Below are 15,830 nucleotides of genomic sequence, written 5' to 3'. Positions count from 1 at the left end.
AAGGAAGCCACCTTTTCCTGTGGGGACCAGCTCCCCGTGCCCAGAAGCTGCCACCAGACCTTCCTTGGCACCTCTGGAAGTCTGTTATCTGCACAGGGATGTGCCCCCCTTCAGCTCAGCCTCACCCACACCCCCACCTGCTTCCTCACCGTTTCCCCTTTTTTATCCTTTCAATATAAACTCCAATCACACACTGAATTTATTTTAATGAGACATTACTGCTTGTCCTTTTGGATCAGTAGAAGACTGCAGAGTAATGCAAAAGACACTCTAATTACTAAAGGAGTCAGTCGGTTGCTCTATAAAAACACCCAAAATATGATTAAAACCAATTGCTACCAATGCAAGAGGAAGCTGCCAGCTTCATGGCCTTGTAAGGCAGGTTTTGGCTTTACTAGGGTCTGAGTTGCACAGGCTGAAAGGAAAATCCAGGGTCTGGGACTTCTGCTGATGTCAGCCAAGTCCAGCTCTTCAGTGTTAGGAGTTTTCCTGATTTTCCTGGTTCTTTTTCTTTTAGCATCCTTAGGTAGGACGTCCTAGGCTAGAGAAGAGTTCAGGTCGAACTTGACTCTATCTTAGAGAAAATGAGGGATGAAAAAAGTTACCAGTAGAGGTGTGGGGAATAAAATGTGTGCTTGAATTAACAGCTGTCCCAGGCCATGGGCACAGTCACCTGGAGCTGGTGCTCCAGGAAGTGGTGGCCAGCAGCTGTGGACCATCTGAATTTTGTGCAGAGAGAAGGCATGGACAAAAGCCAGGAGTGAGGCAGTGCCTGGGATGTGCTGCCTGCTCCCTGGGAGGTGCAGGAGGCAGGTGAGGGTACAGATCCATTATAGATGGTGAATGCTTTATAAGTTCTGGGTACAAAGGCAGGCAGGGAATGCTTTCCCAGGTGGCACTTTGGGGTCCCTGCAGTGCTGCAGTAGCACTCTGGGGCCCTTCCCAGGCTCAGTGGCCAGTCCTGGGTGGGAATGAGCCTTAGCCAAGCTGTCCCAGGTGATGCCCTGCAGATCCCTCAGCTGCCAGCACCTCTGACTGGACTGCAGGCTCTGGGTGCTGCTTGCACCACTCAGGACTGCTGCTTTTGCATCGCTCTCACTCTGTCCTTTCTCTTTTTTTTTGCACTGCTGGATCCACAGCGATACTTTGTGTTCTGAGCTCTGCCCTGCCATGTGCTCTGCTGAGCCGGCGTTTCCTGCCTCCAGCTACAGCCAGCGCTCCAGAAACGCCCATCCCCGCACTAACCCTTCCCTTTTCCCTCCCCAGCTGCCACCTGCGAGTTCCTGGACATCGTGGAGCTGCTGCTGCAGGCGGGGGCCGACCCGGGGCTGCGGGACCAGGAGGGCTGCCTGCCCGAGGAGGTGACGGACTCCAAAGCCATCACCCGGGCTCTGCAGCAGCAGCACGGCCCCGGCCAGCCCTGAGCCCCGGGGCACAGAGGTGCTCTGCAATAAACGCCCCTTGTCCCCTCCCTGCTGCCCTCCCCAGACACCTCGGGGGTTCCCGTTAAAGCACAGGGTCTGGCTGGGCTCTGCAAGCGCATGCCCTGAGCAGGGTGGCATCAGAGCTTGGCAGGCTCTGACCTTCAGCAGTATTTGAGGGGGGAGGGACAGGGGAGAGGGCCTGGAGGAGGCCCCAAGTGTTATTTTAATGTATCAAACACGAGTACTGTATGGGCTGTCTCACCAGAGCAGCTGGGCTGACCTGTCGGCTCCTCCCTGGGGATGCAGGGCCAGGTGAGATGCATTCTCCCGTTCAAGCTGAATTTTGTTTTGTTTGTTTTGGGTTTTTTTTTCCCTGGGTCCAAATAAATCATATAAATAAAAGCACAGTGTTGGGATCAAGCCTCGATGTGTTTGCTTGGTTTTGGGTTTTTTTGTTTGCAGAGGGTGACTTGGAAGCCGTAAAAATGGGAGGCAGCTCAATGCTTCCCATAACCCTTGGGAAGTTCTGCTGGAGCTCTTGTCGTGGGGAGGGAGAGCTGCAAAGACAGCAGGGTCATACAGGTGTCTGTCTGTCTGTCCCTCTGGTTCTCACATAACACATGATGCTAATCAGCCTCTCCAAGCTGATAGCACTTTTATCCCTTTGCTGAATTGAATGGCTTTAAACACCACCCCAGCAGCTCCTGGTGTGTGTCCATCCCTGGAACGGCTCCTCCAGGGCTGAGATCTGGTAAGAGCTGAGCACAGAAAAACCTGCACCCACCCTGTCACCCCTCTGGGACACTTCATGATCTTCTCAGCTGGTCAAGTACCCTGAAAAGAAGAAGAATGTGGCTGTGACCATGGCTGAGTGGGTGTGGGATGATCTGGGGTTTGGTGCTGCCCTCAGCATCCCAGCTGGGCCCACAGAGCCGCCAGGGGTGGGTTCGTGCTGTGGGAGGAGGCTGCTGCTCTGGGTGTGACTGAGGAGCCCATGGTTTCCCTGTGGGATATTGCCATGAGTTTGCTTTTCCCAGACAAGATTCACAGCCTGGGGGGAGCAGAGGAAATCTCCATGGTGTGACAGGAAGCTGCTTGCCCATCGGGTTCTGCAGCACATCCAGCCTCAGGAACATAACTGGGAACATTCCCTTGGCTAAGGAGTGGCTGGGCACACGTGGCTTTGGCCCCTCACAGTGTCTGTGGCTCCTGCCAGCGTTTGCTGACAATGACAAAATCACTGTGCTGGCTCCACCACACCACACACAGCACAGGCTCCATGCTGGGCACAAAATGGCTTGGGCAGGTTATTTCCCAATAACTTCATATTAAGCAAGACCCCCCCCTATGGCTTCTCCTCCCCTTGGGCCTACCCAGGGCAGCTGCAGGCTGGCAGCTTTTCCACCCGGATGCAGATGAAGCAAGGATGCCAACCCCCATTCTGGGTTACACTGACTTTGGTGGCACCAAGGTTGGGGACAAGCAAGGCCACCTCTCTGCAGGGTAGTAATGCACAGCCACTGCCTGCCTTGATGGACACACTGGGCAATAAAAAATCTCTGTTAAAGCCGGGATGAAAAGCAGCAGCCACGGTGCTGGTGCTTTCAGAGAGCACATTTGGGGCCGAGCGCTCAGCCCTGGAGATGTTTATAGCACTTTAGGTCTGTTTGTGAGGTTGGAGCCTTTCCAAAAAAAAAAGAAAGCAGGGGTGGGGGTGGGGGGGAGGAGAGAAAGACATATATTATTGTTTATAATCTGCTTTATTCAGCCAAACCTTTCCCCCAGCAGCCTTGCAGATTGCTGTTAAATCCCTTGGTGCCTTTAACTACCCATACAGAAAGTGGTTAATGTGCATTCGCCCTAAGCTTGGCATCTACTCCAGGAAATCACTTTAATTGAGAAGCATTAAATGTTAAAATGATTAAAATGCAGAAAGCCAACACACAGGTGCCCATGGAGGGGCTTGGAGCCCTCTGCCCCTCCTGCCTGGCACGGCCCTTCCATCTCACCTGTGCCCGCTGAATGCTGTGGTGGCACAGCCAGGCACTGTCACTGCTGCCAGGGGCAGAGGAGCTGTGCCACCTTGGCTGCCATGGAGATTCCCACCCAGCAAAAACCAGGACACGATGACCAGTGCCACTCGTTCCATCCCCCAGGGATGTCAGTGCCACCACCCAGACACGAGCTGGCAATGCTGACCCTGAAGAGCAAACAGCGCCAGAGCAGGCGATGCCAGTGGTGAGCACTGCCCTCCCACTGGGGAAGAAAATCCCAAAGACAGAAAATCCCAAGACAGCAGCTGCTAAAAAGCATCCCGAGTTTATTTGCCATCGCTTTCCCTCACGGCGAGGGGGTGACTGTACACATCTCATGCCAACACACTGAGGCAGGGTACAAAAGCAACGCCCTGGGCCCGAATCCGGGGGCAATTTGGGGGGATCATTTCTCCCCCAAGACATGGCAATAAATAAGGTTTTATTCTTTAAAATTTTTTATTATTATTCTTTTTGTTGGTTTTTTTTTTTTTTCCTTTTTATTCCCCCAGGAAAGAAGACTCTCACTTTCTGGAACTGTACAAAATTTACACAGCGAGGGGAGGAGGCATTTGGCCTTGTTGAAGGGGATGGGAGCAGCAGGCACAGCTCTGCCCCGTCCCCCTCCCCACCAGGGCCGGAGCTTGGCACGAAGCAGCACCCAAGGCTGGGGAGGGGGAGGCACGTGGATGCAGCTGGGGCAGCTCCTGCAGCACCAAGGCACCCAGCTGGGGGAGCAAGGAAGGACAAGGACAGACCAGTGATGTGCTTTCTCGTGTGGCTTTTCTTTTTTTTTTTTTTCTTTTTTTTTTTTTTTTTTTTTTTAGTATTTTTCCCTCTGCTTCTGCAGCCTGCACAGCTCTGGAAGGAGCCTGGACTAACTGGATCCACCCCCAGCCCTCCCCGAAGGGCAGCCTGGGATCATCAGCATCACCCCAGAGATAGGGAGGGCACAGGGACGCCATGGCGAGGGCATCCCTGTGGGGCTGGGGCAGAGCTGGGCAGAGAGTGTGGGGCTGGATCTTATCCGTGGGGCTGAATGTCTGAGGGCAGGGGCTGTGGCTGTGCTGGGAGACATGGGCATGTGGCTTTGAGCAAGGGCTGGTGCTGAGTGAGCCTGGCCAGGAGCAGACCCCGTGGGGCTGGTGGGATGTGCCAGAGCCGCCGGGATCCTCCCTGGCTGCCTGCACTCCCCCTTCAGTGTCACCAGACCCACGGCACCAAACGAGGAGGGTGACTCACACCAGGAGCATCTCACAGCCCCATCTCCCCTTCCCACCACCACGCAGGGCTTCTGCAGCTGACAAAATTCCTGTTCCCCCATAGATGGGAGGAAATTTTTTGCAATGCCCTCATAGCAAAGGTTGCCCACCTCTCTCACCCACCCCTGCAGTGGCTGCTGTGCCGGTGCCAGCCCCAGGCAATCCCGGCTGGCCCTGCCTTGGCACAGCCTGGCCAGCGGGCATCCCGGGATGGAGGCGATTTGTTTTTATTCCTTCCCCTCGTGTGACCATGGTACAAAGCAGCGACGCTCCTGCGTGCCCGGGGATAAATCAGTGCCGCTGGGCCAGGAGCAGGCAGGATGGCCCCTGGGCAATGCCCCCGGCAAAATAAACCCTTCTACAATATAGACTTCTCTGTCCGCGGAGGCTCCGGGCAGCGCCGAGCTGCGTTTCAACACCATATGGAAAAATAACTCTGGAGAACAGCAGCGGTGCTCGGCAGGGCTGCGGGGCTCCGCGGGGCCGGGATGGGCTCTGCCACCCCCGAGTGTTCTTCTCTCCCTCCCGCCGGCCCCGCCGCGGCCGGGTCCTCTCTTGTGCTTACACCCAAAGGCATCCGTGCATCCCCCGCCCCGGCCGCGCTGTCCCCCCTCCCTGCAGCCCTGCAGGGCCGATTCCCTCGGGATCTCCCGGGCAGGAAGCTCAGCCGCCGGCGGTGCCCTCGGTGCTGCTTGCGGGCCGGGGGAGCGCGGGGGGCCGGGGCGGGGGCGAGCAGCGCTTAGAAGGGAGGGTGATCCATGTCGTCCAGCCAGGAGGCCGGGCTGGTGGGAAAGTCTGGGTACCCCACGCTGCTGCCCGTGGAGATGTCGGAGGTGGGGCCCCCCCCGGCCATGGCCCGCAGCGTGTGACTCACCCCCTGCGCGCCGGGCGCCAGCCCCAGCCCGCCGTCCAGGGCGTAGTCCAGCCCGTTGAGCAAGGGCCCGTGCGCCGGCAGCGACGAGATGGAGGACGGCGACTGCGGGAGGCCGTAGGGGCTCCCGTCCCGCAAGTCCTGGTACGTCTGTCCCGTGCCCTCCATGGAGAAGCCGCCGTTGAGCAACTGTCCGCCCGCCACGTCCCCCACGGAGCCGTAAACCCTGCTGCTGCTGTTGTTGTGGCCGAGCTCGGAGAGGATCTGCTCGTCTGCCGGGGACAGGAAGGAGAGCGGAGGCGGGCGGTGAGCGCCGGGGGCGGCCCCGCGTCCCCCCGGGCCCGCTCGGGCGCCGCGCTCACCGCGGAAGCTCAGCTCGCTGTCGCTGACGCCGCAATCCTCGGCCGAGCTCTCCTTGTCCACCTTCGCTCCCCCGCGGCTTCGCTTCACGCTCTTGTAGAACTGCCCCCAGCGATGCCGCCCCGCGTCCTTCTTGAGCCGCTTCTCCTTGGCCCGCCGGTTCTGGAACCACACCTGCGGCGGGCAATGGGCACATCGGTGGCACCGCGGCCGCCCCGCCACCCTGGCGGTCCTGCATGGCAGCAGCCCCGCGATCCAGCGCCTCTGCAGCCCAGCACCCGTGAAACCCAGTGCTCCATCATCCTGGCACCCCTTACATGCCAGAACCCCTGTATCCATCCCAGTACCCCTACATGCATCCCGGCACCCCTACATCCATGCTAGCACCCCTGCATCCCTGCATCCCAGCATCCTGGCACACCAACATCCCGGTATGCCAGCTCCCACACCCCCATGCAACCCAGCATTCCTGAACGCTGCAAACCTGCATGCCAACCTCCTAGCTCCCACATCCCCATGCAATCCAGCATCCTAAACTCCTGCAGCCCGGCTTCCAGGCGCCCCAATGCCCCTGTGACCCCTGCACCCCCTAAACTCAGCCTCCAGAGGCTGCATGGCCCCTCTCTCGGGGCAGGGTGAGAGGGGCACCGCGGCCTCACCTGCACGACCCTCATGTCCAGCCCCGTCTCGGAGGAGAGCTGCTCCCGCACATGGCGGGCGGGCTTGGGGGAGTTTTTGTAGGCGTTCTTCAGCGTCTCCAGCTGCTTGGCCGTGATCGTGGTCCGGGGCCGCTTCGCGCCCGCCTCGGAGTCATCTGCAAGCCAAGGAGCCGGTAGCAGCCCCGAGCAGCAGCAGATCCTGGGGAAAACCTCCCCAAAAGCGGCCGCCCCGAGCCCGCAGCGCCGCTTGCCGCGGGTCACCCAGCGGGCACGGAGCCCCCGAGCGCGCCGCGCCCCTGGCAGCCCTTTCGGGGTGCCTACCGTTCTGCTTGGCCGTCTCGTAGTCCTCCTTGCAGACCAGCCGGCCGTCCTCCATCAGGTAGAACTCGTCGCCCGTGGCCAGTTGGCGGCTGCAGATGATGCAGGCGAAGCAGTGCAGGTGGTACACGAAGTCCTGGGCCTTGCGCACCACCTGGGTCGGGGGGATGCCCTGCTGGCACGCCGTGCATTTGGTCCCGAAACGCCTGCGGGGGGAACAGGGAGACCCTGAACCCCCCGGCCCGGTGGGGTTTGGGGATGGGCAGAGTTGAAACCAGCGATCAACCTTATTATGCGTGACACTTCACACGGCGGGGGTTTATCTTCCTCAGAGCGAGAGAGCGGCCTAATGGAGCCCAGCAAGGTTTGATTTTAATGATTCTTTTAACTAATGCTTATAGGCTGCCTGGTTTTTTTCCCCTGCAAGGACAGTACATATTTCATCCACATTAATACCAAATAAATTAATTACGCCGCCCCGCTGGCATGATGAATCCCAGATTAATGCGGAATGATGGGGATCTTACACCACAACGATGGCCTGGCAGGGGCGTGGGGTGGGGTGGGGCAGAGCAGAGCTGCCAGCTCGGCTGCAGGGTGCAAGGTGCGGGTGAGAGTGGGAAAAGAAGCGTGGAAGGAGCACGGTGCAAGGAGGGTGTGAGAAGCGTGAAAGAAATGTGCAAGGATGGCACAGGACACGCAGGGAGTGGGGAAGGCTCATGCAGTGAATGTGAGTGTGCAAGAATACTGCAGGAAGTGTGCAAGAGGGGAATTCACTGAATGAAGGGTGACTCGTGCCTTGAGGAGGAAGCCAAAAGTCAGTGGATGTTGCACGGGTGTTTTTGGTAACAGACGCTGTGGGACTGAGCTGGGGCAGATCCCCCCCTCCCACTGGCTCCACAGGGCTCTGTGAGGTCTCCCCCGCTCCCCAGAGCAGCCCTGAGGACCCACAGAGCATCCAGGTGACAAAGCTCAGAATAAAACTGCCCTGCCTGCTTTGAAGGAGCAGGAACAGGAGCGCCCCGAGCGCCTCAATCCCTCTGGCCCAGCCCGAGGCTGCGGGGACAGGCAGTGACATTTGGGAGTGCAGCCACTCCAGGCACCTCTGGCTGTCCCCCGAGGCCTGAGCAGCTCCAAAAATCACCCTCGAGCCCCATGGCTGCTCATCCCCGCTGGAAATCCAGGGCACAGCCACCACGGCTGGGACTCTGAGGCTGTCCCTGAGCCACGCAGGTGTCACCAGGGATGGGTGGCAGGTATGGGCACGGGTGGTGCCAGCAGGATTTTGGGGTGCTGGAAGCAGAAGGTGAGAAGGGAAAACCTGGTTTGTGTCATTTTCTGGGCTTGTATCCTAAAGGGAGAGTGTCTGGACATCCGCTGGGGACACCTCAGCTCTCCCGGAGTCAGAGGGGAGGGAAGGTGGGAGAGGAAGGGGGAGAGAGGGAGAGGGGTGGAGAGGAGATGGACAGGAGAGAGGGAGGGAGGGATGAGGGAAGGATGGAATGGAGGATAAAGGGAGGCGGGGTGGGAATGGAGGGGAGGAAGGAGGGTGGGAATGGAGGGTAGAAGGATGGGAATGGAGGGAAGGAGGAAAGCAGGAGTGAGAGAGGGATAGGATGGACAGGGGATGCTTTTCTGCTCCCAAGGCTGAGCTGGTGCCCCCTCTGTCATCTCCATCCCCTGCCAATTCACCTGTAAAAGCCATTTTAACAACTGTCCCCACACCCCGGGGTGCTCCCACATCATCTGGGGACACAGCACCCGGGACAGAGCCAAGGACCCAGAGCTGCAATTTGGGGGAAGGAAAAAAAAAGACAAAAAAAAAAAAATCAAAAATCGATCTGATCCTTTCCAAAGCAGCTCCTGCATTGCCAAGCGCCTCCGAAGTTGGGCTGAAATCCTCCCGTGCCCTGCAGGTTCCCCAGCCCCAGATCAATGCGCGGTTAAGGAAAGGTGAGGTGCGAGCGCGGCGCTGCTATTGATTGGCACCAAATAATCCAGGCAGGACCTCATCTGAGAAAGTCGCTGATCTTTCAACTCCAATTAACATTGATTACCCGCACCTTTTGGGCGACTATTTAAACGACTCGGAGATTAATAGGCTGGAAAATATCAGAAGTGAAGTGTTATTACCCGGGCTGGAGTGGCCGCTCTGACCGTCTCCGGGAAGGAGAAATCCGAGCTGCATCTTTGCTCCTGATGCCTGCTGAGGATCTGGGAGAGCCTGGGGATGGCAAGGCAGGCGAGTCCTGTCTAGGGACGGACCGGAATGGCTTTAGGGTTGTGCTGTGGGGTGGTGGGGACAGCCGGTGTGGCTGGTCCGGAGCGGGAGGTGACGGCACAAGGGGTGGCTTTAGTGCCCGAGGGCCTGAAAGGCACCAGGATCCAACCCCCAGCAAAAATCCTTCTCTATCCCTTGGGAAAAATCCCAAAATTCACCGGCAGCCAGGGACCGGAGCATCCTAAAGGCAAAGTCCGTTTTTAATGGGGAACGGGTTGTCCTGTGTCCTAGAGCAGGGAAATGCCAAGGCTGGGGCATCGCACGGCTCAGAGGCAGCTGCCAAGGCAATCAAAGAAGGGTTTCACGCTAATGGGAACAAAAAAAATATTAAAAACAAAAAAACAAAAAAAAAAACAAAAAAAAAAAAAAAAAAGAGGTAAAAGGTGAAGGGAGAGACACAGCATCATTCATCAGATCCCGAGGAGGCGAGGGAGGCACTCGGGAGGAAGGGAAGAGGCAGCGCTGTCGCTGTCGGAGCCTTGTGCGGGTTTCTCCTGCCCTCTAGCTCCGAGCGGGGCCATGGATCGGCCCCAGGATGTCACCCCGGGGGCTGAACACCGGCACGGGGCAGGGACAGGAGCGCCAGCGAGATCCGGGGCTTTGCCACGGGCACATCCCAACAACAGCATCCACCCGGCGGCGGCCGCAAAGCACCGACATCCCCTTATTGCCACAACACCACCAACAAGCGGCATGAAGATTTTTGGAGAAATTATGCTAAAATTGGGCTGCGCGGGCAGGGAGGCGCTGCCTCGGGGAGTGCTACTCACTTGAAGAAATCCTCCTTGCAGTAGACGCTGCCGGCCCGGGAGAAGCAGCGCTCGGCCAGCTGCATGTGGCAGTCGGCGCACTTGAGGCAGGAGCTGTGCCAGTGGCGGTCCAGCACCTTGAGGATGAACTTGTCCAGGATGTGCTGGTTGCAGCCGGCGCACTGCGGGATCTCTGCCCGGAGGGGATGGAGAGAACAGCAGCGTCAGCCACCCCAAATCCCTGCCCGGCCACATCCCGGGGGGTTTTGGGGATGCCACCCCTCAAATCCCCGCACATCCCCTTCTGCAAAGCTTTGCCAAAATCCGCCGGGACAGCCGATCCCGGCTGGATCAGACACACGCACACGGGGTTTTTCCTTCCTCACCCCGTTTTTCAGGCCGTGTTTTCCCCTGCATGCCTCTCCCCCCCTCTGGAATGGCACAACCACCAAGCAGGGACAGCGCTTGTAGCCCCCACTGACTCACACACAGAGAAACAGATGGATTTTGGGGGAAAAAGATAAAAAAGAAAAAGGCTTTAAAAGAAAAAAAAAATATTAAAACAACCAAACAACCAACCAAAAAAAAAAAAAACACCAAGCAGAAAAATTTTTAAAGAATAACATTTTTTTAAAGAAAGATTTTAAAAAGGAAAAAGTATATTAAAAAACTAAAAAAAAAGGAAAAAATATACAGAAAAATGAAAATTACAAAATGGTAAATTATTATTTAAAAAAGGAAAAAGGTATAGAATGAAAAAGGATTTTAAAAAGGGAAAAAATATAAGAAATATATAAAAAGCGATGAAGATAAAAAAGCGAAAAGATTTTTTAAAGGGATAAAAAAAAGAGATGTGAAATAGGTAAAAAGCGAGGAAGATAAAAAAGGAAAATATTTTTAAAGGAGAAGTATTTAAGAAGGAAAAAATCAAAAGAAGGAAAAATGTTTTTTTAAAAAAAGGAAAAGGAAGGAAAGGTTCAAAAAGGAAACAGGAAGAAGGAGAAAATTAAGCAGAAACAAGAAAAAGAAGAGCAAAAAAGAGAAACAAAAAAAAACGTGAGGGAAGAGAGGAAAGGAATGGTACAGGGGAGGAAAAGAAAAAAAGGAAAAGGGGGGCAGGGAGAGAAAGGGGAATGGGAGAGAAAAACAGGAAAAAGGGAAAGAAAGAGGAAGGAAAGGAAGAAAAATAAGGGAAAAAGAAAAGAAGGGCGGGGGGAAGAGGAAGGAACGGGCAATGGAGGAAATAAAGAGCGGGGAAAGGAGGAAAAAGCACAGGAAAATCTCACATTGTTCCAGCCTCGAACAACATTATCTCAAAATCCTTTGGGGTCCTGCCACGTTCCTCATGTGAGAGCAGCCGATCCCATCCCTGCCCAGCTGGACAGTGACAATCCCCCTCAGACCACGGCCACTGCTTCTGCACCAGAAATTGACCACTTGACCGCACCAGAAATTAAAAATAAATGTTTCTACCGCTTTAGAGATCCCTCTTTCCCTTCTTGCCTTGGGAACCCCGGGGTGCTTCGCTGCCCTCCCTCCAGCACGGATTTCCAGGCTGGGTGTGCGGGACCCGCTTGGGAGCAGCGCGAACGCCGCTGGCACCGGCCCCAGGAAATCCTGAAATCCTTCTGGGTCGTTCCATAAACGCGTGTGCATCTCCGGGAGCCGCGTTTTGTGTCTAAATGATTATTTCTGTAAACACGGGTGTGTTTGCGTGCACCCGTCCGACACTCTCGCAAAGCCAACAAAGAGATTTCCCCTTCCTAAAAGCAGCGACGCAGCTCAGTTTCAACAAGCAAACAACCGCAGCCGAGAACAGGATATCTCCCTTCAAATCTCCAAAGAAAACTGATTTTTTTTAAAGAGGAGACCGATTTTCCTTCCAATTTTGCTGTAGATCCACGGCATCCCCACGCACAGGTGCCTGTGTGTGCAATGGTGTCTGTGTGCAAACACGGGATGATAATAATAAAATAATAACAATGACAAAAGTAATAATATCAACAATAACAAAAGGAGGAACTGCCAGGGGAACCAGGAGATGTCCCTCTGGTCGGCAGAGAGAAAATATCTCAAATTCAAGCCCCTGCTTTGAGCTTTGCCACAGAGGCAGCTGCCTCCCTGCCTCGCCTTTATCGCGCTCGTTTTGCCTGAATTATTTTATAGAACAGGAATAAAGTTAATGGGTACAATCGGTACGTCGGGAAGGAGGCGCTGCCAGGCTGCTTTTGCCCACCAGCATTCCCAGTTTGTGTGCACAGGGGCTTTGGATGCTCCTCCTGGGGGGACACAGCCATGGGGTGCCCCCTCTCCACCGGGCACCACTGGGGCCATGCAGCGGCCTCGGTGCCAACCTCGCCCCGGGGCAGGGGGGAATTTGGGGGTGCCCTCTGCCCCCAAAGGGAGGGCACAGCACATGTGCATCCCGGGCGGGATTTGGCCGCATCCCACCAAAGCCCGTGGGCAGATCCGCAATCCCCCCGCCTCCTCCCCGCGCTCCCTCCCACACACGGACACCCAACGCTGCCGTGATTTATCGGCGGCGGCTCCATCCCCCCATTCCCCCCTCCCCGACGGGAAAAATTAGAGAAATATCGATTGGAACGAAACAAACGGGCCGGGGGCTGCAGTAATGCCCCAGAGCGCAAAGGGGAGCGGGGGGAGATGCACCGGGCACCGAGGGGCACGAACAGCCAAGTCCCGCTCCGGACTAACAAATCCCGGCTCTGGGGATGAGTTCTGCTCCGGACTAACAAAACCCCGGTATTTGGGGATCAGTCCTGCTCCGCTCAGGGGCAGGGATGGAGCCCAAGGGTGCCCGGGAATGCGGGGAAAAGCGGAGCCCAAAGGGGCCCGGGCCGCCGGTACCGGAGGCTGCACCGAGCCCAAGGGAAGCGCCAGTCCGGGATTCCTTCAAAAGTCTTTCTGCCGGGAGGAAAGCTCGTTCCTTCACATGTAAAAAAGCTTCCAATTCATTTCAGTGCTGCGGGCAAACGACTTTCTCGGCGGCGATCAATCACTGCCCCGCTCCAGCCCCTTGGCCCGAGCCTGCCGGCAGCCGGGCACTGTTCCCGCAGCCTTTGGCACAAGTTTGGGCTCCGGTGAGATTTGCAAAACAATATTCATAAATAATATTCGGAATTTTATTTTTAACGATCCCGTCTGCAAGGCGAAGCGAGGCCTGCCGGGGGGGGGGAGAGGCAGCTCGGCTCCCCAAAATCCTGCAGAAGGAGATGCTGTAGGACACGGCCGCTGCTAAAATAAACTGGTGGCTAAAGGGAGAGGAAAAGCTGTGATTTAATAGCGATTAAAAATTGAAATGTCACGGATTTTCCTCTCACACGCGGTGAAATATCGAGGTGCTGCTGGGGGCTCCTTGGAAAGGGGTTCCCTGACCAGGGAGAATTTCCTTCGTGCTCTGTGTCACTGAGGCAGGATCAGGCCCCAAATCTGTCACGACATGAAAGCAGGTGGCTGGGAGCTGGCAGCGGCCGCAGGGCTCAGCCTGGGGCAGCGGGAAAACCACAGGAGGACGATTTCCAGCAGCCCAGCCTCATCTATTTTCTTTCTGCCATTTTTTTTTGGCGCATAAATAAGTACAATATTAATTATTATTATTATTGTTAATAATAATAGCATTTCTAGAGATACAAATAGCAATATTCATAATAATAATAGCTATAAAGTAAAAAAAAAAAATAATAATAATAGTAGTAGTAGTAGTATCTCGTTGGATTCTTCCCTGCTAATTCTTGCTATCCATCAGTCAGTACAATAATAACAATGTCATGGGCATGAGAGTTTGGTGGTCCCGGGAAGGGCCAGCTCAGGGAGCTATTCTGGAGCAATGCAGCTCCACGGTGGTTTGGGCACCTCATTTTTCTCTTAAACCAAGGGATTCCGAGGCCATAGAAGTGACCCAGCGACCCAGAACCGGCCTGGCTCGGGATACGGTGGTGGGACAGACCCTGCGTGTCCCCGTCCCTGTTCCTGCCCCGGCTCTGTGCCCCTGACCGCGATTTTCCTTCCCCTCTGCTGCGGTGGAATTGGCTGAACGGGCCCTCCTGTTCAAGCCTCCCGCAGCTGGGACCGGACCGAGCCGGGGGATAACGGCGGCAGCGCCCGCGGCGAGAGGCAGCACCGGAAAACGCACGGAAAACGAATTCCAGCCTCCCGGGGGGCCGGGGCCCGGAGCGGGGGGAGCCTGTCCCGGAGCGGGCACCCCCGAGCCCCCCGAGCCCCCCGGCCGGGCTGTCCCGCCCCGCTCCACCGCCCCAGGTCCCTCCCCGCAACTTTCTCGGTGCCGCTGTGGGAGGGGGCCGAGCATCGCCCTGCTGGCCCCGCTGGGGTCCCCCCATTCCGGGAGAGCGGCGACGCCCCGCTCTCGGCAACGGGGAGAAATAACCATAATAATAACAATAATAATAATAATAATAAAAATCACAATAACAACAGCAGCAATTCCCGCGCAGGAGGTTCCCCCCCCCGCCCGCAGCCCATGGGCGCACCGGGGCAGGGCCGAACCCCACCGGGATCCACGGGGGCATCCACAGTGCCCGCGGGATGCGGGGCTCGGCGCTGTGAGAACCACAGCGGTGACAGACACCCCCCGTGGGTCACCCACAGCTCGGCTCCAGCATGCCCTCGGGGCGCTCCATCCCCACGGGCTCCATCCGCCCTGCGCGCACCCCACGGACGCGCCACCTGTGGCTGCAGGGCTGCAGCACCCACAGGGACACGCAGGGGATTTTTGGATGGACGCGGGTGCGGCGGCATCGCTCAGCCAGGCTCGGCATCCCGGTGCCATCCCGCTACCATCCCGGTGCCATCCCGGTGCCGCGCACGCACCGCCCTGGGCCCCTTCCCACCGCCGCCTGTCGCGATAAACGATATCAGCCGGGTGTCGTGCGCTGCGCGGGGCGGGCGGGGGCCGGGGCCGCACACTCACTCACACTCACACTCATATTCACACTCACGCTCGAATTCACGCTCACACCGCACAGCCGGAGCCGCGCCGTCCCCCCCGTCGGGGCCGGGCCCGCACCGCCCGCTGCCCGCCCGCCCCGGGGCTCCGCTCTCCCGCCCGCACCCTCCGCATTTTCGCGGCCGTGAACGGCGCTGCGCGCTGGGGAAAACGAGCGGAAAGTGCAGAACGGGAGCGAACGGGAGCGGAGGCACCTGTCTGCCCGCAGGGCGCTGCCCCCCGGCCCGGGGCCGCCTTTGCGGCAGGGAGCGAAGGAGGGAGAAGAGAAAAGCGTCCTTACGTTGCACCGGCACACCGAGGATCTCGGGAAGCCCCTTGACAGCCCCTTCGGCGGCGAGCGCAGAGCTTTGCATCATTTTATTGGCCCGGGGGGCGGCGGAGGGGAGAGAAGAGGGGCGGGAGAGCCGCGGGCCGGGCCGGCGGAGCCCGGCGGCGGGAGGTGCCGTGTTCCGGTGCCGTGTCCCGGTGCCGGTGCCCGCCGGTGCCGCCCGCCTCCCATTCATTCCCCTGCGGGGAGCGCGCCTGACGTCACCGCCCGCAGGGGGGCGGGGGCGGGACGGGCCCCCCGCAGCCAATCAGCGCCCGCTCCGCGCCAGCGGGGGCGGGGCCTGAGGCGAGGAGGCGGGGCTTGTGCGGCGGGGGCGGGGCCTGCAGGGAAGGGGCGGGGCCGGGCCGGCGGTGCCTTTGGGGACAGAGAGGGACAGAGAGGGACAGAGAGGGACGGGCCCAAGGCCGCGGGCGGGCTCCGCTCCCGGGGCTCCAGGACCCGCTCCCGCTCCATGGAAGGCGCTGGGGAGTCCCCGTTCCCGGCACAGCCGCAGCCAGCCCTGTCCCTCTGCCGCTGGGAATGGAGGCTCAGCCAAGGGGCCCTGGCCCCGGCGGACAGCGG

General features: G+C 57.8%; 2 protein-coding genes across 2 annotated transcripts in view; one reads left to right on the top strand and one right to left on the bottom strand.

Moving 5' to 3' along the window:
- Positions 1 to 1,844, top strand: part of ACBD6 (acyl-CoA binding domain containing 6) — an 82,640-nt gene extending 80,796 nt beyond the window's left edge. The window contains exon 8 of the mRNA XM_005490221.4: positions 1,267 to 1,844. Coding sequence (XP_005490278.1) covers positions 1,267 to 1,424 — 158 coding nt within the window. The 3' untranslated portion in view covers positions 1,425 to 1,844. The remainder of the gene's footprint in view (positions 1 to 1,266) is intronic.
- A 2,457-nt stretch (positions 1,845 to 4,301) lies between these two features.
- On the bottom strand, positions 4,302 to 15,426 carry LHX4 (LIM homeobox 4). Its single transcript, XM_074546393.1, has 6 exons — positions 15,222 to 15,426; positions 9,979 to 10,150; positions 6,931 to 7,133; positions 6,610 to 6,764; positions 5,953 to 6,124; positions 4,302 to 5,862 (listed from the first exon to the last, which is right to left on the bottom strand). The coding sequence occupies exons 1-6, from the start codon at positions 15,295 to 15,297 to the stop codon at positions 5,459 to 5,461; spliced, it is 1,182 nt and encodes a 393-aa protein (XP_074402494.1). The 5' UTR covers positions 15,298 to 15,426; the 3' UTR covers positions 4,302 to 5,458.
- Between the last annotated feature and the right edge of the window lie 404 nt (positions 15,427 to 15,830).

Source organism: Zonotrichia albicollis, chromosome 8 (genome assembly GCF_047830755.1).
Source record: "Zonotrichia albicollis isolate bZonAlb1 chromosome 8, bZonAlb1.hap1, whole genome shotgun sequence".
Classification (NCBI taxonomy): Eukaryota; Metazoa; Chordata; class Aves; order Passeriformes; family Passerellidae; genus Zonotrichia; species Zonotrichia albicollis.
This window is presented reverse-complemented; position numbering and strand designations above follow the sequence as displayed.

What these genes read in the sequence shown, in the direction of transcription:
- LHX4 (XM_074546393.1), bottom strand. Translation starts at nt 15,297, where the DNA reads ATGATGCAAAGCTCTGCGCTCGCCGCCGAAGGGGCTGTCAAGGGGCTT. An exon ending in CCTCGGTGTGCCGGTGCAAC is followed by an intron (nt 10,151 to 15,221) that starts GTAAGGACGCTT and finishes CCCTCCGGGCAG; the next exon opens with AGATCCCGCAGTGCGCCGGC. An exon ending in TGCAAGGAGGATTTCTTCAA is followed by an intron (nt 7,134 to 9,978) that starts GTGAGTAGCACT and finishes TTCCCCCCGCAG; the next exon opens with GCGTTTCGGGACCAAATGCA.